Source organism: Leopardus geoffroyi, chromosome E1 (assembly GCF_018350155.1).
Source record: "Leopardus geoffroyi isolate Oge1 chromosome E1, O.geoffroyi_Oge1_pat1.0, whole genome shotgun sequence".
In the NCBI taxonomy this organism is placed as follows: Eukaryota; Metazoa; Chordata; class Mammalia; order Carnivora; family Felidae; genus Leopardus; species Leopardus geoffroyi.
The window spans coordinates 57,993,048-58,014,720 of record NC_059330.1 but is presented as its reverse complement, the minus strand read 5'-3'; the positions used below and the strand labels follow the sequence as shown (position 1 = coordinate 58,014,720).

The 21,673-nt window shown below is 59.0% G+C and overlaps 1 protein-coding gene and 1 non-coding gene across 4 annotated transcripts in view; both read left to right on the top strand.

Moving 5' to 3' along the window:
• The window catches only part of CYTH1 (cytohesin 1), a 78,513-nt gene extending 62,117 nt beyond the window's left edge, over nucleotides 1-16,396 (top strand). For 2 of the 3 annotated variants that reach the window (XM_045490957.1, XM_045490956.1), the window contains exons 7-13: nucleotides 66-178; nucleotides 1,099-1,247; nucleotides 1,624-1,735; nucleotides 6,956-7,032; nucleotides 10,371-10,442; nucleotides 11,075-11,229; nucleotides 14,647-16,396. In XM_045490957.1, coding sequence (XP_045346913.1) covers nucleotides 66-178; nucleotides 1,099-1,247; nucleotides 1,624-1,735; nucleotides 6,956-7,032; nucleotides 10,371-10,442; nucleotides 11,075-11,229; nucleotides 14,647-14,725 — 757 coding nt within the window. In that variant the 3' untranslated portion in view covers nucleotides 14,726-16,396. Of the gene's footprint in view, nucleotides 1-65; nucleotides 179-1,098; nucleotides 1,248-1,623; nucleotides 1,737-6,953; nucleotides 7,033-10,370; nucleotides 10,443-11,074; nucleotides 11,230-14,646 lie in introns of all 3 variants that reach the window. The other variant, XM_045490958.1, reaches the window with a different exon arrangement.
• LOC123604717 lies at nucleotides 3,148-3,249 on the top strand. The gene has a single exon (XR_006715452.1). It is a non-coding gene; the product is annotated as a U6 spliceosomal RNA (small nuclear RNA).
• Nucleotides 16,397-21,673: the final 5,277 nt, after the last annotated feature.

Genomic DNA, 21,673 nt, shown 5'->3' with positions numbered 1-21,673 from the left:
ACCTGCGGAAGGCGGGGGCCTCCCCGGGCCCCAGCCCAGTGACACAGCCCGTCCTCACCACTCAGGCAGTTCCTGTGGAGCTTCCGGCTGCCAGGAGAGGCCCAGAAGATCGACCGCATGATGGAGGCGTTCGCCCAGCGATACTGCCGGTGCAATAACGGCGTGTTCCAGTCCACAGGTAGGGCAGTCCCGCTCCCCGGTGCTGACCGCCATTTTGCACGAGATCCTTCCTCGGCTCCGGACAGGTCCCAAAACAAAAGGTTCACGCCCGGAACATGGATTTAGACGTTGGCTACGATAGTGAGAAGTTGGGAAGGATCCAGAAGTCCAGGGAGGAGGGATGAGGGGGTGGGAATCTACGTCGTAGTGTCTGTGAGTGAGGCCACGTGCTGCAACCACTAAAAATCACGTTCTTCATCTCCGTGGCTGGCTTATCTTGTAACTAGAAGTTCGAAAAGCGCAGCATAGGAACTCCAGTCGATACCACCGTGATCCCGCCGTGGTGACAGGCGGGAGTAACATGCAGTGTGCCGTGCGCCCGAAACTACTGGAACGCTGTGTGTCCGCCCTGCTTCGGTGTGAAAAAAAGAATTAAAAAAAATTATGTGTACAAAAAGAGGTTTTATTGCCCCGAGAGAATGCTAAAGGTTAGCAAGATGGCAGGATTCAAAACCGCGTGTCTGTTCCGATTCCAGTTCCGTCAGGAGGGTGCGTCCTGAGGTACGTTAGTCACGTGCTGCCGGTGGGCACGTCCGTTCGTTCGTGTGATGGAGGAAATAAGTTGTTACCGGGTGGTGGCATCATAGGTGTTCTGTGTTTTCTTTCTTCTACGTTGTGCTGTTTTTCGGGTTGTCTGCGGAGTACCCGCTCTCCTTTAGCGATCTGAAAAATAATCCCCTGTAAGGCCTGAACAGTCGCCGCGCCGTTTTGTGTCCCGCCCTCTTTGGTTGGTGGTATGTAACTTTCAGTTAGAGGGCGTCCGGGCGTGTGGATTGGTCTCGTTCTTTCGAGAGCACGTCTTGTGTTCTTGATCTCGTTGGGTATTTCTTGTTCCCTCAGGTGGGATGTTTCTGATCGTTTGTTTGCTTTTCTCTTTAGACACTTGTTACGTCCTCTCGTTCGCCATCATCATGTTGAACACCAGCCTGCACAACCCCAACGTCAAAGACAAGCCCACCGTGGAGAGGTTCATCGCCATGAATCGCGGCATCAACGACGGAGGAGATCTGCCCGAGGAGCTGCTCCGGGTGAGCGCGCTCTGACCGGGAGACAGGGACGGGGACAGGAGAAAGGCCTGTCGCTTAAGTGTGTGAATTCCGTGAAGGCGCGGGCAGTGTGGCCGGCCGGGGGGCTCGCTGGGGGACAGGGCAGTGGTTTAGGAGTCTGAATCTCAAAGCGCGAGTGCAAGTCCGGCCACTTTCCTTTCTTTCTTAATTATCCACTAGGCACCTTATTTATTTTGTCCCTGGGAGCCGCCTGAAGGCAGCACTGGTCACACTCTGCTGTTCTTGGTGCCTAACAGGCGTGTGGCCCGTAACACGTGCTTATTGTGTGAATGAAGAGAAAGGGGAGGGGGAAGATCCTTCTAGAACCAGAGACATGCAGTGTCCTCTTTTATCCCAGAATCTGTATGAGAGCATAAAAAACGAACCCTTTAAAATCCCAGAAGACGACGGGAATGACCTCACCCACACTTTCTTCAATCCAGACCGAGAAGGCTGGCTGTTGAAACTCGGTAAGTAACGCACTCTGGGTCAGGACTCCCAACGCGGAGTCTTAGGATGGCCGCACGCGTGCGCTCACACACACACACACACACACACACACACACACACACACACACGTGCGCTGTGGGGTGGTGGGGGTTGGTGACAGGAGGCGCTATGGAGAGCGCAGACGAGTTGCTGTGAACTCGTACTCTCCCAGCAAGCTCTGTCTCCAGAAGGGAAGCGAACGCACGGTCAGCGCAGTGCCCCCGTGGGATATGTAGATACCGCCGGGGACAGACTCACTCTGCGTGAACACGGCTCCCGTGGGCGCGCGCTCCACGGTTTCACTCCGGAGGTGATCGACCAGGTTTTGTTGCGAGGCACTTCCCAGAGGACCTGGCCCTCTTCCCCTCTCTGCCCTCTCGGTCCCCGGGAGGGTGGCCAGCGGCGTCCGTCTCTTTACTTGCCGTCACACCAAGCGTATCTGGTGCTCCCGCCTCCCCCTCCCCCCCCCAGCGCATCATCACCTCCCCCTGCATCCGGCTCCCACAGGCAGTGTGCATGGCAAAACTGAGCCCTTGGCTGCAGCGCCACCCACAGCGGTCTTCCTCCTCCTCGGGCAGTGGTCCCCCCGCCCCCGCCTCCTCTCCAGCCAAATCAGCCCCCCTAATGGTTTTTTTTTTTCCCATTCCCGAAAAGAACAAAAAAAAGTATTCATCTTCCCTCTGCCAGAAGTGAGGCCATGTTGCTGAGGCCTGTGGTCCTGCCTCGTGTGCAGGTGACAGAGTAACCAAAAGGAGACGCAGTAGGGTTTTCGTGACATTCATGCCCACACGTGACTATTTCGTTAATTGTTCCAGAACATGGGGAGAGCCCCTGGACGTAGTCACAGCGGTGTTTTGGCCCTGAGAGGACACGTACGTTCCTGTTTTCTTGTGCCTCCGCCTTTCGACGCACGGTTCCCTCGTCGTCAGGAGGCGTTTGCTAGAATGATCCCCCTCTACCATTTCAGCCGCTAGTCCCGGTGAAGTCGGAAGCTGTTTCTCTCTTGCTCTGACACCTCTGGGAGCCGCTGAAACGGAATCTTTCATTTCTGACTAGTCCAGGCAGCGGTAGGATTTCTATTTCCTTTAAAGAGCATGTCCCAAGTCCTTGTGTTTCGGTCTAATGACTTAATTTATAAATTCTCCTCAAAGCACTGGTCAGAGGCTTGACCATCTCTCGAGTGAGTCAGCATTTCTCCTGTGTTCAAAAGCCAGTAGAACCCTTGAAGATAAGGCTCTAAAGTCGCTCGCCCCAGAGCTCACTGCCGTCCCGCTCTGTGTCTTTACTGCCCGGCGGGTCGAGCTAAGAGGACACCCACTGGAAATGGGAAGGTACACCCAAGCTTGGATTTACTTCCCCTCCAGTGGAATTTGTTTCGGGGCTGATGCTGAGTGGTAGCTTTGACAGCCCAGGTGCTAAAATTAGAACAGTGCAGAGAAGATCTTGCCTCTTGCACCAGGATGGCATGTAAATTCATGAGGCATCCTGTATTTTTAAAAGGAAAAAACATGAACGAAATGTGGGGCTTGTTTTCAGGTCCTCGAATTACCTTTTCTAAACCTCCTCCAAGCCAGGAACCGACCGTTCGCATCGTGTTTTCATTGTGGCCACTTAGACTCACCCCCGTGTGCTCACAGGCTGCGGAAGGCAGGGCCTCCGGCCGCCTGCAGCGGTGTGTGTGTGTGTCTGTGTTTGCAGATAGCCGTCAGAACGCGTGTTCTCGTGTGCACACACATGTACGTATGTATTCATGGGAACGTGTGTGCGCGTTCTTGCCCACGCTTCACAAAGTGGTCGGCATCTGAAGAAAGACAGTAAACTTTCCCCAGAGTAGTCGTCAGACTCTCTCAGCTCTAGACTCTGGATGTGCTGATACACGTTAGCTTTGTGAGGACCGACCTGTAGCATTTTGGGGGCCCGGTTTTCGGTAGCGCCGCAGCCATTGCCTTCCCCGGCTGGCGTGTGGCGGTTCGAACCGGCTGCCCCCTTCACGCACCAGGCAGTGGCGGGTGTCCCGCTAGGGATTTTCGATTTTGACTCCCCCAGGCAGACATGAATGACTGATACGTTGCACTTAAAGGTTAAGGAGTCGGGTTTAATTTCTTTGTTTTAATTTTCTTTTCTCCCTCATTTGTATGTTTCCATGATTTTGGCTCTCCTTTTCCTTGCCCCAAACTCCAGGAGGTATGTAACCCCCCCCCCCCCCACCTGCTCGCTCGCTCTGCCAAGGCCATTCTACTTGCTGCAGCGTTTTCTTATTTTGTCACTTTTGGTTATTTTGTTTTTTAATCGCTGGTGGTAGTGTTAATGCTGCTTCTAACTTACTGTACAGTCCCTAGGGAACTGGTCAGGATCAGGGGTTCACGGTTTCCCTTTCGGGACGAGTACACGGTGCATCAGACAGCTAGGTGCCAGGCCGTGGAATAACGGAAACTTCACTGACGGCGGTAATGCGGGAAAACCTCCGAAGGGTGGGTTCATAAGAGCAGAGGCAGAATTCACTGGATTTTGCCTTGGAATGACTGGCCAGGCGAATCCTATGTGTGTTGCATTCAAACTGGCACCTGTGAATTACGGTAATTTCTCAGGCGGAGAAGAGGAGGAAGGGGACGGAGGTTTGCCCTCCCAGTGCCTTGTGCTTCTGGTGTGTCCTGAGCAGAAGGCACACCGGGACAGGAAGTAAATGACACAGCTCGGGACATTTGCCTTTGCGTGAAACAGGGAAATGGCATCTCCTAAACTCAAAGTGATGCCAACTTGGGGAAAAAAAAGACAAAACCCAGAAGCCCCTCCCAGAAGTCCTGGGGATGAGGGGACCGCATTACGCCCTCGGCTCCGTATTTCACGTTCTGTTTTTCTCCCTCCTCTTTTTCAATGACTATTGTTAAAAACCCAAAATTGGCCCTTTAGTCATGTTGCTGGTGTCTCTTCTCCATTTGCTGATTTGGGGAGTATGTTTTTCCTAGAGGAGGAGCCCCTCAGGCGTGTGCTCCAGCGTTACTCGAGCGGAGAGCTGCACGTAGGAAGAACAGCCCCGACAGTGACATTCGCTAGAACCTTCTGGGGGGTTGTCAGCTCTAGGGAAGAGGGCGCCTGGCCGTTACGGGGGTGGGAGGGGTCCTGTGAGTTCCACAGGGACTGTCCTAGGTGCGCGCATTGGTCTGTCTGCTTGTTTCATGTCTGTTTCTTTCAACATGGAAATGTCCCCCCGCGACCTCCGTGATCCCTCACGGCAGAGGTCTCTGTAACGCAGCAGATTGTCAGGGGGGAAATCAAGCTTTCATAATCAGGGAGGGAATCTTCCCGGCTTCGCTTTTCCTCCTAGATCTCCTTCCACCTTCTTCCTTTCCGCATCTGACCCCTCCTCCATGCCCTCCGAAGCCCCGAGTGCCCCTGGGTGGTCCTGTGGGGGGAGCGCATGGGAGTCAGCATGGTCGAGGTGTCCCGTGTAGAGAGCCCTGCGTGGGCATGACGGCCCACGAGGCAGAAGAGCCGATTTCTCAGGCCCTCGAGTGGGGGAGGGGGCTTCCTTTTTATAACATATCGGCTCCAGTTCTAAATATATTCCTTGTTTTCTTTGCCATCCTCGTTTGTTTCGATGCTGCCCAGCCTTTCCCGTTTTCCACATGCATGTCCTATTTCCACCTGTGGTTTTTCTCCTGATTCATGCCCTAGGGCCTTAGGGACCGGAGGCACAGGCTCACCTCAACTGGCAAAGGGCCGCAGGGGGTCCGTCCTCGCTTGGCGCTGGCACAGGGCCCCCGGCGGGTGGGCAGCGTGCGCGTGCTGACGGCAGAGCCCTTCATAAGCTGGGTCTGTGCCCGCTTAGAACCGTGGCGCCTTGCGATGGGTCCCTTAACCTCCCCGGGGTTCGGGCCCCCACACAGAGCCGGAAGAGGGACCGGGAAGCCCCACAGTCCCGCTTGATGCCGGGACCAGCACTGGGCGCGTCATTCCCGTCACACGACGGGCAGTGCTCACGCCCCATCGGGAAGCATCCTCGCACCTGGCGGCACAGCCTTACAGGCACGCTGCTCTCAGCTGCCTCTGGCGAGGGGCAGGAGAGCTCTGCACCCCAGAGGCCTTTGCAAGGCGCGGGGGAGCGATGTTCTCTGTAGGCAGAGTCTCCACAAGAGCACGTGCTGCGGGGGTAGCAGGAAGTGCTTCCAAAACGGCACGCATGTCACGGCACGAGAAGGCCTTGGCCTAACTCGTGTGGGCTTCGCATCCAGAAAGCCGCCCCTTGCCCGACGTGGGCGGGGCTGGGACGGGCTCGGCTCACGGCCGCGAGGGGCGCACACGTGGCTTCACTGAAACCGCTCACGGCTGAGCCTCGCTCCCGAGTGTCCCCCTCCGCGTAGGATCGCGGCCCCCGCGTTGCGGTCCCACTGAGACCTCGCGGAGGGTGAAGGGGCCCCTGGGCGCTCGCGGCCGCTGCTCTTAGCGCCCGTCTGGCGCGCGGCCCCTCCTCCAGCCCGTCGTGTCCGGAGCTCCAGGTGGGGAGCCCGGGCTGGGGAGGTCCTTGAGCGCTTTTTGCGCCTGGGCTGGTCCAGGACTCTGGGGAGGTTCCACTGGTAGGACACCGGCCCTCAGAAGCTGGGAAGCCAGAGTAGAAGCTCACTCGAATCAGGAAGGCGGGGCAGAGGGCGAAACCACGGGAGTCTGAGTTCCACATTCCAGGAAACCTGTAGATTTGCCCCTGGAGGGGTTAACACGTCCGAGTCCCCCTTTCTTCCCTCCCGCCCCCTCCACGTGTGCCCCGGGCCGGGTGACCCGGCAGTGTAGCTCGGGCCGGGGCTGCCCCTCTGCCCCCTTTCTCTTCTGTGGGCCCGTCCCCGCCACGCCGGTGGGCTTCTGCTGGCGCGTCTCCGGCCCAGTCAGGCTCGCCCTGCGTGTCCTCCTCGCCCGGGCATCCCTCCCCGAAGCCATGCTCTCATCCCACCGTCCCGAGCTCATCTCCGGGGGCCGCCCGACCTGCTTGCTCTGCCTGCTCCCACGGACTTCCACTCTGTGGAAGGCGCTTCTGTTCTGGCTCTGTGTCTTGTCACGGGTGTAAATTTTGCCATGGCCTCCGTGTTCTCCTGGTGCCTGCCCCCGCTTCCTCCCCCCTCGCGCTCTTCGAGGGGAGAGCTGTGTGCGTCTCGGAGCCCGCTCCGGCCTGCCGGCCTCCTGTCGGACACGCGTCTCTTTTTGCTCTGCAGGTGGCAGGGTCAAGACTTGGAAAAGGCGCTGGTTTATTCTGACCGACAACTGCCTTTACTACTTTGAATACACAACGGTGAGCGTCTGCCCGTCGGCCGTGGGACCAGGGGTGGGCCCGGCCTCCGTGGCTGCTGCCGCCCTAGTCCGATGCTGTTGGAGGCGGCCGTGGGGAGGGGGCGCGAGGGGACCCGAGGCGAAGAGGGGGAGCCAGGACGGACCCCAGAGCCGGGGGCCCCGAAGATGCTTTGGGCGTCTCGGCGAAGGTGGTGTGGCTCGGAGCCCACGTCCCCCCCACCGGGACCGGGGCAGGAGAAGCCCGGAGGGGCAGGCGGCAGCCTGACAGGACAGACGGCGTTAGCAACGGGGTTCGGGGCCGGGTCCGAAAGAGTAAACTTGGATCAGGTGCCAAGGAAGAGTTTGCGGCCTCCTGGAAAGGGAGGTGAAGGAAATGGCGTGGCGGAGAATTCAGATGTTCTGGTTTGTGGAGAGGCGGTCCAGGGGTGAAAGGCCAAAGAGGGGAGAAAGTGAAATGAGATGGGGGGCTGGAAACCACTTGCAATTTTAAACTGAAGTTTTCTTGAAGCGTGCCAGTTTTGTTGGTTTTCAGCGGGAACGGAATAATAACTGTAAATACGTGTTACATGTAAGTTTTTAAAAAAATTTTTTTTAACGTTTATTTATTTTTGAGAGACAGAGACACAGAGCGTGGTGGGGGGGGGCGGGGCGGAGGGGGCAGAGAGAGAGGGAGACACAGAATCCGAAGCAGCTTCCCTGGGCTGTCAGCACAGAGCCCGACGCGGGGCTCGAACTCCCAAACTGTGAGATCGTGACCTGAGCCGAAGTCGGACGCCCAGCTGACTGAGCCACCCACGCACCCCAGGTCTCTTGTGATAAGAGCCTGTGAGAATGAAGATTATAAAATAAGACCTTTTCTGAGGCTCCCTCTGCTGCAGCCCCCTGAAAGCCTGGCGGGTCGGCTGGGGCCCAGCCCAGCTCCCCACCTGCATCCTCTCACGTCTCTGGCGGGACCTGTGCCTTGGATGAATCAGGGCGGCTGAGTTGGGGACAGCCGGTGTCTGTTCTGACCCTCCCGCGGCAGTGAGGACGAGGAAGTGTCTTTTGTAGCAGATGCGGAACAAGCATTACTTAAATGGAAAACGGAAGTCCCGGGTGCACAGCTTAGGAGGAGCCGCGGCCCCGGCACGTTCCTGGCCACGCTGCCAGGTGGCTTTCTTTGGTGGCATTCCCTCACCGTGGACGCCATACGGGTGTAACTTCTCACGCGGCGAGTGTGTATCAGCCTGTGATTCAGGCACTCGTTCCGAGAGGGAACCACTTACGACAGTCATTTTCTGCCTGTTTCACCCCCAAAGTACCACTCAGAACAGCGTGGTACCTTCCTCTCTGTCCCCTCCCATCCCCCGCCCAGCCCAGATTTTGCCTTTTTCCTCAGCGATCTCAAGACCGAGGACATCTTAAAAGTCGTGTTTGGATTTTTTCATTGTTCTCCGGGTCAGAACGAAACACATACAGGCATGCGAACACGATACGCCCGAGCACTGGCTCAGTCTCCGTGGCGGTGCAGTGAGATTCTAGAACCCTGTGTCCTTCGGGGTGCTGACCGGCGGCATCATGGAGTCCTGCACTCGGTGCCAGCACTGCGTCAGGCCGTCGGAAGGCAGGGAGGTTTCTGCAGACGCTGAGGGGGCCCCACAGTTAACGTGGTGGGCAGAACTTCCACGCAGAATCACCTAGAACAGTGACGGGATCCAGTAGCAGCGGGGGGTGGGGGGGGGTGGGCGGGGATGGGAAGGGAAGAGGGACGACCCGTTCGGCTCACCAGCAGGGGCGGGGGCATCTCTGTGAAGCCCCCGCTGCCTCCCCATTGCCCTGAGTCTGAGAGAAGCAAACCCAGTAGAACTGTGTCCCTCTTGTGATTGGCCAGCAGTGAAGTCTGACGCTGGGGAAGGAGTGGTGACGTGGGAAGGGTGAGAAGATGGGCCTCACTCTGCAGCATCAGGGAAGACGCTCTGGGCTGTAAACTCCGTTGGGAAAACTGTCCACTGGGGGTGTGCGTCCACAAGCATTATATCTACCCCAAGCTGATGTTGGACGTTCGCAGTCCCCAAGGAGAGCTGCAGCTCGGCAGGTGTCTGAGGCGGCCCTGCCCTTGGCTCACCGTGCTCTCATGAGACCGTGGAAGGGGCCGGAACACAAACTAACTGTCCGACCCCCCCCCACCCCCCCGCCCCAGGTTCAGACTGGAAAACAAATGAGAATCGCAATGATGTATTTAGAATATAGCTGTGTAATCATGGGCTTGTAACTTACGTATTAACAAGTTAAAACTTGAAGGAGAACAGATCAGCCGAGAAGAAAATCCCTGTCGTAGAGGAACGGTTGAGACAGTCAGGGAGCTAGTATCTGGAAAAAAACAAGTGTTAAACCAGTTCGAGAGAAGGTAGCCAGTTCTGGAGGACAGAGAAAGGTGATCCCAGTACCCAGATCCTGGCATCCGCATGTGCAAGGACACCCTGTGTTATGTGGGGTCACGCCCTGGAAAAGAAAAGGAACCTCGATCTGCAAATCAAGAGTGCACAGAGTCTCAGGGACATTGGCCGCAGGAGCTTGGTGCCCAGCTACACTGTTGAACTTGGAACCAAGTCTTTGGCTGTCGGTTGGCTGCATATCCAGGAGAGGGAGGTGTGAAGGTGGACATCAGATGTCTGGCAGGCGGAGAGAGTGTGTGTGTGTGTGTGCGTGTGTGTAGGGGCCTTTGCCAAGAGGGGAAGTGCTGGAGGGGGGCCACTGGGGCCGAGGGCAGGCAGGGGTGTTGTAGCTCTGTTCCGGACAGGAGTTGAGGTGCATTTTTAGAGGTCCGTGGGGTTGCCAGGAAGGCGGTTTCTCTTTGAAGACGGTGCAGTCTGGCGAGGGGGAAGATGGGGCGGGGGGTGAGTCTATACACACAGCTCGGCCCCTGGCATCTGGGGCACCGAGCAGGGCACCTGGAGTGAGAGAGACCAGGGCTTCCCGGGGTTGCCGACACTGGAACACAGGCTGATGAGATGAGGCGGGGGGCCAGGCAGAGAAGCGGGGTGGTCTCCTGAGTGGGAGTGGCCAGCGTGCTCCCCGCTCGTGGGCCTCCCGTGGGCTCTTGCCACATTCAGTCTTTCAGGAGCCTCCCCCGGGCGTTCTCCTTGCAGAGGCCTCTGGTTACAGGGGAACCCATACCCGTACATTCCTGACCCTTTTCTGATTCTAGAACGTAGGGTGTGGGCCCTAGATCAGATCTGTGAGCTCGAGGCCACGGGGGAGGAGCAGAGGAGCCGGGCGAGTTGTGGGTGAGGAATGCGGTAGGATGCGTGCTCGTGCTTGTGACGCCAGAAGTAAGGCCTTCATGTCTCTGTCCTGCAGGATAAGGAGCCCCGGGGAATCATCCCGTTAGAGAATCTGAGTATCCGGGAGGTGGAAGACTCCAAAAAACCAGTGAGTATTCGGGGGGCAGGGGGACAAAAGGGACGGGTGTAGCGGGTCTTTGACAAGGACTGAAATTGCAAAGATCCACTTAGAACTGAAAAGTAGCATCGTTCCTCTAACGTGGCCTGCCTTTAAAACTATCTTCCGTGTTCAAACCAAAGATGAGGCAGTAAGTGACCTCTTCGTTCTGTCCGTGTGGCTTAGTGTCACCTGTTGAGTGTCACACGAGGGATGGAATTGTCCCTGCTTAAAAGGCAGTGGCAGGCGCTCACGATGGGGCCACTCGTGGGAGGCCCTTCGGGTACCTTACAGATCCCTCTCCTTGGGAGTCCGGCGACGCGTCTGGGGGCGGGGGCGGGGGCTAAACCGCATCCCTGTGACGTCCGGCTCTCCCTGCTTTCGGTTTGTTGGGAGCAGGACAGACGTGTGTGTATCTGGCTGGTACCTTCGCTATCAGCCTTGTTGACGTGCAGCCTACGTTCTGCAGATTTCCACCTCTATTCTCCTCTTCCCCGTAGGGAAGGACAGGGAAAGACGGAGGTCAGGACAGCCTTTTGAGGAGTAAAGTAACGTTGTTTCTGTGTCGGTGGGCAGCTCTCTCAGATCTTTGTCGCTCCGTCCCTCTCTTTTCTGGTTCTCAGAACTGCTTCGAGCTCTACATCCCCGACAACAAAGACCAAGTGATCAAGGCCTGTAAGACCGAGGCCGATGGGCGGGTGGTGGAAGGGAACCACACCGTCTACCGCATCTCAGCCCCGACGCCCGAGGAGAAGGACGAGTGGATTAAATGCATCAAGTAGGTGGCGTCTGAAAAACAGACCTGCTTTCACCTGACAAGGGCTCTCACCTGTCTCAGGCACTTACTTTGCAAATTTTAATTTTTTTTTTTTTTTAGAACAAGAGTACAAGTGGTGGGCGGGGGGGTGGGGAGAGAAAGAGAGAGAGACACAGAGAGAGAGGATCCTAAGCAGGGCCCGTGCTCAGTGAGGAGACCAACACGGGGCCCGATCCCATGACCCTGGGATCATAACCTGAGCCGAAGTCAAGAGTCGGACGCTCGGGCTCCCGAGTCACCCAGGTTCCCCTCTCAAATGCTTTGTTGCTGCGGCTGTTGAGTGCCGCCCGCCTCTGTCCTGGACTCCTGTGTGAGAGCTGGAATTCCCAGGCTGCTTTTCAGTGGGTCTTTATTTTGTTTTTATTTTTTTATTTTTTTTTAACGTTTATTTTATTTTTGAGACAGAGAGAGACAGAGCATGAACGGGGGAGGGCCAGAGAGAGAGGGAGACACAGAATCCGAAACAGGCTCCAGGCTCTGAGCTGTCGGCACAGAGCCTGACGCGGGGCTCGAACTCACGAACCTCGAGATCGTGACCTGAGCCGAAGTCGGCCGCTTAACCGACTGAGCCACCCAGGCGCCCCTCAGTGGGTCTTGAGCTGCTTGACCACGACAGCGTGTTTAAGAGAGCACCTCAAACCGAGGCTTCCCAAAGCGCACCTCGTAGACCCGAGGAGGGGGCGGGTGACCGGGCTGACAGGCACAGGTGCCATTTGTCCAGCTGGTCTCCCACGTCGTAGGAAGCAGGTCTCGTTTTCAGGACGGCAGCTCAGTGGAGACAAAATATCATCACGTTTCGTGAGTCTCCCTTGGTGGTACGTTGTCCCGTTTACAGGGGAGGAAACTGAGGACCGTGGAGGTCGTGTGATTTGCCCAGAGTCACATGGGTGTGACCCAGGGTCCCAAGACAGACTCGCACCGCTCACGGCTGCGCTGTGGGGAGGGAACAGGGTTGTCAGGGTTACGGATGTACAGACAGCAGCGGCCCCGGGCTCGGCTCTGCCCGCCTGGCTGAGCGGCACGGTGCGGGGGTGACTGCGGCGAGGGCTGTCCGCATGTGGCGAGCCGCCTCCTCCCTCCTTGGGACCTCTGTGGGGCCTGTCCAGACGGCCACCGTGCCCGCGTGTGCGGTGTGGCTGCTCTCTCTGAGAGCGCGTCCTTGCTCTCCCCGTCGGGTGCTTGGTCCGCCAGGCGTCACCGGCCCCTTCCTTAGTCTGCTCGTTACCGGGCTCTGTGACTCCCCCAGAGTCCAGGGGGGTGGCCCTGACCGGGTGACCTGAGGCCCTACAGCCCCGCACGGCCCCTGTGACGGGCGCTCTCCCGCCCGGGCCACAGCCTGCTCCTGAGGGGGGAGCACTGTAGCTTGGAGTCTGCTTTGGTGGCAGGGCCAGGGTGAAACAGCAAACAGATGAGTGAAGGCGGGGCAGAGGACAGACTCACCCAGAGTCAGCCCGGAAGTCCTTCCTGGGCGCGCCGCCTGCCCTCCCGCCAGACCTCGGCTTCCCCCCGGCACGGCGGTGAATGGCGGGCTCCCTGGTTACTGGGCACGCACGCCTCCCACCCCTTCGGAGTGATGGGGAAGGCTCCCGGGACGTCTGGGGGTGAGACCAGGTCACGTGATGGGCATGCTCAGCGCGCCCCGGGCCCTGGTAGCTTCTCCCCCCTGCCCCTCGATGTGTGGCATCTGCAGGGGCCCTGTGTGACCCTCGCCCAGCAGACGAGGCTCCAGTGTCCCTGTGGACGCTGGGTCGTCACCACCAGAAACGAGACAGAGCCCGCCGCTTGTGGCGAGCACGGGGTGCCCCAGGGAAGGGCTGGTCACTAGATGGTACACCTGAGACGAGACGTACACGGTGTGTTCGCTAGCCGGCATTTGAAGAAACCCTTAAAAGCCCTCCGCTGAGGTCTGGGCAGGGGAGTCGCCGTGCCCTGGGCGTCCTGGGCAGTGAGTGGCCCCCGTCCACGTATCCCACGCTCTGTTTTTACCGTACATCTTATAAAAAGCACTTAATTCTTCAATCCTTATGGAACTTATTTTTAGTATATGGTTCGAGGTGAGGGATACAACTCGCTCCCTCAGCCGAATGGACGGTCGTCCTGATAGCTGATTGGCCAGTCTGAGGCGCCCTCTGCAGTTTTCCCACGTCCCCGTGTGTGCGTGGCCCACGGGCTGTGGACCCCTTGTGTGATCACGGGGGCATCAGAGCGTGTTTTGTTCTGTGGCCGCTCTTTCAGATGGTCTGCACTGCAGCCGGGGAAGCTGGGCGTTGTGCAAAGTCAGGTCCACCGTTCCGTCCTTCAGGGAGCGTGCACACAGGCCCTCCCCGGGGCCGCTCTGCCCAGCACCGCCTCGTCTCCGGTGTAGGGTTCACACCGTTCGTGCTCTCTGGGCGCCGTCTCCTTACCCTTCACCGCAGCCCGGGGAGTAGAGGCATCCCGTTTTCCAGATGAGGACACTGAGGCACACAGCAAGGCCCATCCCACTGTCCAGAGCCACAGGGGTGGTGCTGGTGCTCAGACTGAGCCCGTGACTCCAGAAGCCGCGCTCCTGGCGGCCGTGCGGCCCTCAGCCTCAGCGCCGTGGCTCCCGACACTTTAACTGATGCCTTCGTGGCAAGTGCCCTCGGGACACGTGCCAGGGACTGTCGGTTCTCGCTGCCCCAAGGAGCCGTGGAGACACTCCTCAGGGACACGTGACCTCGGGTGAACAGGTCGCAGTCAGTTGGCCGAGCGGTCATCCACCCTGGTCGGCGGGGCTTGCGAGCTCGCGTGGAAAGTCTGCTCGCGGAAGGCCTCAGGACGCCCGCGCCGCAACCTGCTTGCGAGCCGGGAGTGACGGTGACGCAGGGCCGGCCCTGCCGTCACCATTCTGCGCGGTGTCTCCGGGGCAGGGCCGGGACACAGGCTCCCTCCTCACCGGGCTGTGCACACAGAGCGGAGCAGGCCTGGCCGGCCGCTCTCTGAGGGCCCAGCGAGGGTGTGGACGGCCCAGTTGCGCGGCTGTCGAGTCGGTGTGCCCGGGACAGACCGCCTGCCGTGGACGGGTTGGGTAGTGTGGCGCCCACGGTCTTCGTGGAGCTCCGGTGCCACACTCGTCCTTCTGGGCTGGAACGCGGTTCCATGCTGCCCGTAAGTCTAGGTAGAAACAGGCAGGAAACGCTCCGGAATCGTCTCGTCACACGCACCGTGTGTCTCTCTCGAAGCTCGTGTCCCTTCGGTCGTCGTGTGGACCCCGTGGAGGTTGGCCCCACTGCCTTGGCCTTTGCGGTGGCCGTCGAGCGGGGCAGGGGGCACCCGTGCTACTGCAGGAGCCCCAGCCTGGGCTCGTCTCCGGGCCTGTTCTCAGTCTTGTCTCTTTTGTCCCCTCTCTGTGTCCAGAGCAGCCATCAGCAGGGACCCTTTCTATGAGATGCTGGCGGCGCGGAAGAAGAAGGTCTCCTCCACGAAAAGACACTGAGCCTGCGCAGCGAGCGGCCCCCGGCGTGCGAGGCGTGCGAGGCCCTGGGCTCTGTCTCCCGTCCCCCCACGGGCGGGGCCGGGCTGCCGAGCAGGGGCGTCACCTGCTGGGAGTCACCCCGGATTCCTAGACACTGGCTTCAGCTCTCGCTGTCTGTTTTTAAGTGGGAGAGGGTAGGCGGTGGCACCGGCGGGGAGGGCGGGGGGGTCTTGAGCCTTTCTCTCCGGAAAGAAGAGAGCCCAGCCCGTCGGCAAACCCGCCCCCTTCAGGTCTCTCGCTCGGCAGGTCTGACAGCGGAGCTCAAAGCCAACTGGTTACCTCTCGGTTATCTCCCTGTGAAGAAGCCTTCAACCCTGCACCGAAAATACACGTGCCGATATATTAGTATATGCTGAGAAAAAAGTGGAACGGAAGACAAGCCACGTACTATAAAGATATATTTTTGTGTTTTAAAAGAAAGAGAAAGTTAGAGTAGCGCCTTTGCACGGCGTTCTGCCCGGCGTGGTGGCCTCTCCGGGGCGGCAGGGTCCCCGGGCAGCTGGCGGGTGCCGCGGGGGCTCCGACCCGGCCGGGACTCCGTGCCCCGCGGCCTGCGGCGGCCCGCGTCTCCCTTCCAAGTGCCGGGGGCGCCGAGGGGAGGAGAGGGTCCCAGCCGCTCATCTTCTCTCTTTCCAAATCCTTCCTGTTGGGCTTTAAGATGCAAGGTCAGCCTCTTCCTTGAGCTAAATACCCAGTAACCAAAACTGTGAGGACGGTGACCCCAGCGAGGTTCCGGCTGATCTGCTTCTGACTTGGTGGCTCCCCGTCCCCCAGACCTTCCTCCTCGTTTTAGAGGACGGGGGTCTTCCCTGATCACCTTAGGTCTTCGGCTCCTCTGCCTCAAAGCCGGCCCCGCCCTGGGCGCATATTGGGGGGGGGAGGGGGGCCCGAGAGGCAGGTGGGGCGAGGGGTGACGAGGCCGGCCTCAACTGGAGCTGGCCTCGCCCCTCCTAACTTACGGTGTGAAGGGAGCCACGAAAGGCAGTCGTCCTGCTGTTCTCTCAGGGACTCTCGGGGCCGCTCCTGCCGCTCGTCCGGGCTGGATGGCGCCTGGCCCGGGCCATCCCGGCGCCCCCAAACGGCCGGGGACCAGGCGGTGCACGCGCTGCCTCACGGAAGAGGAGCTGGCGGTCTCCTCGGGCCGCGCCACCCCAGCTCCGCCGGCACCGTTCGCTGGAAATCGCTTCCGTAAAAGGGCACGAAGGGGGTGCTGGGCGGGGTACCCTCTGGGGCCCCCCACTTCATACAGGTCCTACCGGGGCTCGTGAGGGCGGCGGAAGGGGGTCTGGGCTGGATGCCCGCGGCCGGCCGGGTCCCGTGTCCCGGTTCTGGCAGATAGCAGAGAGGCCCCTGCGTCAGTATTCGTCTATTTATCAGAGGTGTACATAATCCGTGTATAGTTTTTCTCCTTTTAGATTATTTTGTATTTGTTTAAAAAAAAAAAGAAAAGTTTTGTCAAAATATAAAATATAAAGAAATGACTGAAAGTTGTCGACAGGGTTTCAAAAAACTTATAATTATTATCCCAGTTGTCTTGCGTTTGTATTTTTGTTTTCTTTGTTCTGTTCTGTTTTGGCATTGGAAACGAGCGCCAAGGAACCGCAGCGAATAAACTCCACGTCTGCCCAAAGCGGCTGTGTCGTGTGCGGCCTCCTTTGTTCCCTGGTGACCGTGAGCAGGAGGGCCGTGGCCGGCGGGCGCACCCAGGCGGGGGGCGAGTGACCTCGGTCGCGCGGCCGTCCGTCCGTCTGTCCGCGGTCCGGCAGTAACGCACGTGGGAAGTCGGGCGAGGCGCTGTCTTGTGCTCTGCAGGAGACCGCTCACCGCTTGCCCCCTTTTGTCTCAGAGAAACAAGGGACCAATAAGGTCGAGACATGCGCCTTCGGCTGGTGGAACATACGTCGCGTGTTTCAGTTTGCAGACGTGCCCACGCGGCACCGGGGAAGAGTCGCGGGGAGCCGGAACCGCCCAGAACACGGACGGGCCCGGGCCTGCCCCTCACTGGCGGTCCTTTCCCTGAAACAGCAGCGCGTTCCCGTCCCCGTCCCCGTCCTTGCTTCTCGCGGGTTTGGGGCGCTTCGCCTCCAGGCCTTCTCGATCTCTGCGCGCGTCTGGAGCAGGTAGTGTCTCCTAAACCCGTGCACCGCGGTCCTCTGCAAGGGGCGTCTCGGAGAGACCAGCGTTCCTTTGCGCGCTTGGGGCCGGCACTGCCCTTTTCCGTCGATCCCAGACCTCTTGCTCGCAGCCCAGCCCTGCCTCCCCTTCCTCGCTGGGCACCTGCAGTGTTTCTCGTGGACCGGCTGTCTCCCGCCTGGCCGCCCCTGCCGGCGCCCTCCCTTCCGCGCGGGAGCCCTTCCCCCGTCTGTTCCCGGGATGTCCTCCTCCTCCCGGTGACCCCGGCCCAGCCACCCCACCCCACGTCCCTGCCACGTCCCCGGACTCCCCATCACCACCTGCACTACACTGACTCTCTTCTGTTGGGGAAGGAACGCTCTTTGTTGTACGGCTGGCTGAGTCTTGGGTTGGTTTTTTTTTAAGTTTATTTATTTTGAGAGGGGGGCGGGGAGACAGAGAATCCCAAGCAGGCTCCGTGCTGTCCGCGCACAGCCCAACGCAGGCTCGAACCCACGAACCGTGGGATCGTGACCTGAGCCGAAATCAAGAGTCGGACGCTCAACCGACTGAGCCACACAGGCACCCACAGCTCGCTGAGTTTTACATAACCACGCTGCATTTAAATTGTACGGTGGTTTGTCTCAGCCCAGGCAGGGTCCCCCAGAGCCTTCCTCACTCCGTGCTTGTAAACACCACAGGGAAGCAGGAACCACTTGGTCCTGCACACAAGGAGCTTCAGGGTCCGCGCCAGAGGCCCTTCTGGACGGGGCTGCTCCATCACCGGCCGATTTGGGGGCCACTGCTCTCTAGGCCTTCGTCACCAAGGGCCCTGGCCTGACCGAGGGCCAGAGAGCGCGAGGCATGACCCGACACTCTGCCGGGGTAGCGAGAACGTCCCGATTCCAGCCCCCAGCCCCCCACGACCGCTTGGCTGAGCCCAGCGGGGCCGGGTGTTGGGCCAGCCTCTCTGAAAAGCCGCCCAGACCCCATGAACGCAGGGGGCTTTGCCGTGCCTGCCTCTGCCCGGTGGGGTTCGGGGGAGGAGGGCCTGAGCAGAGTGGACGCGGGGTCTGTTTTGCTCTTTACTTGGGTTGCCAGGAAGCTCAGGGTCAGGGGCGCAGTCCGTCATGCGACCCGGTCCTGCTTTTTTCACTTACCCTGCTTCTTAACTTTTATTTTTATTAATAGACGGTATTTTTTAGAGCAGTTTTAGGATTGCAGTGATACTGAGGGGGCGGTACAGAGATTTCCCGTTGGCCTCCTGCCCCCGCATCGGCACGGCTGCCCTCCCCCCCATCCGCATCCTGCCAGGGGGTCCGGGTGTTACAGCTGACAGGCCTCCACTGCCACATCAGCATCCCGCAGAGCCCACAGTGTGCACTCGGGCTCCCTCTGTGGCTTTGGACAGACATGATGAGCTGTAGCCATCGTTACAGCATCGTACAGAAGACATTCGCTGCCCTGGACGTGTTTCCTGCTCCCCCCGCCCGTCCCTCCCTCCCCGCTGGCCCCCAGCAGCCACGTTTTGACCCTTTGTCCTATTCTGTTCTTACCGTAACACCAATCTGAATTTATAATCTCCATCTTTTTTTTTTTTTTTAAAGCAGAAATGTAAGGGGGCGCCCGGGTGGCTCAGTTGGTTGACTCTTGATTGCATCTCAGGTCACGGTCTTGTCCTGAGATCGAGCCCCACATCGGGCTCCGTGCTAACCGTGCAGAGCCTGCTTAGGATTCTCTCTCTCTCTCTCTCTCTGCTCCTCCCCTGCTCGTGCTCTCTCTCTCTCACACACACACACATAAAATAAACAAACTTCAAAAAACGATGATGCGATTGAGAACTTAAGGCAGAGAATGCTTTCCGAGAACTGACGACGTGGCTGGGGCTGGAGCGGCCCCTGGCCTTCCCGGGTAGCACGTCCTAGCTGCCCTGGGGCTGCTCCTGGGTGCCTGCCGCTGGCAGGGCGGACCCCAGCTTCGAACACGGGGCGCCCCCATGCGGCCTGGGTCTCCGCCTCGCCGAAGGGGCTGGCTGCCTGTGCGCTCGGCAGGGTAAGCGGGACGCATCCCCAGAACCCGCGTGCCTCAGCCCGGCTCGCCAGCCGTCAGCAGGAACGGGCTGTTCGCAACCAAGGCAGGTGTCTCTCTGACAGAGGCCGCCCCGCGTAGACGGGGCCGTAGAGATGAAGCCCTTCTTTCTTCAGACACGTGGACCTAACGGCATCACGAGACACATTTGAGTGTGCGGTGCCACGGGGTGGGGGGGGGTGCCACCGGCTCCCCCAGAGCCACATGGCACCTGACATCATCCTTTCTCTAATGTGCTTGAGCTAGTCTGTCCCCGGGGCTCCCACGGCACCTGTTTGAAGACTTGCTAATATCTCCTAGGAATCAGCGGGGTCTCCTTTTGTTTTCTGAGGGACGCAGAGACGCTACTCCCTCACCAGAGCTCTGATCTTGACAAACCAGCCCTCCCGGTCGTAACCTCTCCGTTATGAGACTGTCTTCTCGGGACGGGTGGGGACGCACCGTCTGGCAAGAGCTTGTGTGTCTGCCTCACCCAGGAGTCCCCATGGAAGCCGTTCTAATTATTTGTGGGCCCCAGGCCCCTCTGTGAAGCCGACGTGAGCTACGGACCATCTCCACGGGACACTGCCCAAAAAGCCCTAAGTGCAGATCGGCAGAGTCCCCCCTCCTGAGCCCCTCCGCGGGCTCCAGACGGAGTAGCCCTGGTCTAAGCCTGCCCACGCTTTCCATAGCTTGGGGGGGCCCTCACGTAACGGGAACCTGGGAAGCTGCATTTCAGTCCACACACGATTCGCCTTTTCGCTCCGTGTCTGTTCCCTGAGGGACCTCAGTCCGCTCGCCCCACGGTAACATGAACACCACAGACGGGGGCGGCCTAGCCCATGGAAACGTACTCCTCGCGGTTCTGAGGGCGGGGAAGTCCAAGATCAAGGTGCCGGCCAGTGCAGTTCCTGGGGAGGCCCTCCTGCCTTCTCGCTGTGTCCTCTCAGGATGGCCCAGGGGGACGGAGGGTGTCGGGGTGGGGGGGAGCAAGCTCTCCCGTGTGTCTGGAGAACCCAGACCAGTGCAGTCGGCAGAGGAGACGTCAGAAGCCACCCCGAGAGGGGGGCATCTGCCAAAATGACTCTCGCCAAGCGTGTAGGCGGAGAGCTGGAACCATAGCTTCTTTCGGCACCCGAGACGGCATTCACCTTCCCCAGGCAGTCGTGTGACGCTACTGACCGCGTCAGCCAACTCTGCTAACGCCCGGATGGCCGGTAACACCGCAAAGTAGCGCGACACCCCCGGGACTCAGACGCCAAGTTTGTGAGCTTGGCATGACACCTTCTGGGTGCTGATGGCACCCTCCCTTAGAGACTGCAGGGAAGCGTGGGCTGCATCGGGGAGTCCTTAACACGTGCTGGCCCCACGGGGCATCAGTGCAGACTCGAGGGGGCACCTCACCCAACGTCAGGTGCACCGTGGACCCAGAGTCTGGAGAGCCTATTGAAACCCAAGGTCGGGGACAGGGGGGTGTGCCGAGGAGACTAGGTGACTTTACGTTGACCCCGGGTTGAAATGGAGACAAGCAGGGGCGCCTGGGTGGCTCAGATGGTTCGGTGTCCGGCTTCAGCTCGGGTCATGATCTCACAGTTTGTGAGTTCGAGCCCCGCGTCGGGCTCTGGGCTGACAGCTCGGAGCCTGGAGCCTGCTTTGCATTCTGCGTCTCCCTTTCTGTGCCCTCCCCAAATTGTGCTCTGTCTCTGTCTCTCAAAAAAAATAAATAAATAAATGTAAAAAAAAAATTAAAAAGAAACGGAAGCAAGCAAGGAGTTAATACAAGTCACTGGACATTCCTCGGAGGCGGACCGTCAGGTTTCCAGGGAGCAGGGCCCAGACCGCAAACGAGCAGCTTGTGCACGTTCAGAGGTAAGTGTAGGTGCTGTGCAGACGAGGGCGTGCCTACGTGCAGGTGTAGGTGTTTGTTGGGACATGTGTTTAAACTTCCCAGCGCTTGTGACTTCACCTTCAACTTGGGATCCAAGGGCTGGGTCTGGAAATGTCCGCAGACAGAAGAATGTTCTTTGGACAGGTGTGTTAGGAAAAGTCAGTTTTCCACCTCCTGTGTGTGTCTCTCCTTTACCTTCACATGGAACACTTTGCTTCTGACGCTTCTGGATCCTCCCCCCCCCCAAAAAAAAAAACAATCAGAAGTGATACCAGGTGGGTGTCCCACAGTTTTGCTGCGTTCGGGCACCGTCCACTGGAGGTAGCGGCCGGCCTCACAGGTGAAGGCCTCGGTCCCTGGAGAGTGCCTCCCCCAAGCAGGGGGTCCCCAGGGAACCCACAGCCTCGGTCAGACTTGGTGGTAAGCTGCAGTTTCCCATGATTCCCCTTCTCGGGTTTGATTAATTTGCCAGAGGGGCTCACAGAACTCAGGGAAACCATTATATTTACTCATTTATTAAAAGATGTGATAAAGGCCATAGAGGAACAGCCAGGGGAAGAGATTCACAGGGCGCGTTCCAGGGGGACATCTCGAATGCAAGCACTGTCCCCAGGAAGGTGGGGTGAGTCACCCTCTCCGTACACACGGATGCAGTCACTAATGTGGAAGCTCCCTGAACCCCATCCTTTGGGATTTTATGGAGGCTTCCTTACTTGGGCTTGATCGATCACTTATCCATTTCCAGCCCCCTCGACTCTCCCTGGAGGATGGGGGCTGGGCCGAAAGTTCTAAGCTTCTGGTCATGGCTTGGTCTCTCCAAGCCAGAGAAGGTTCACCTCTTA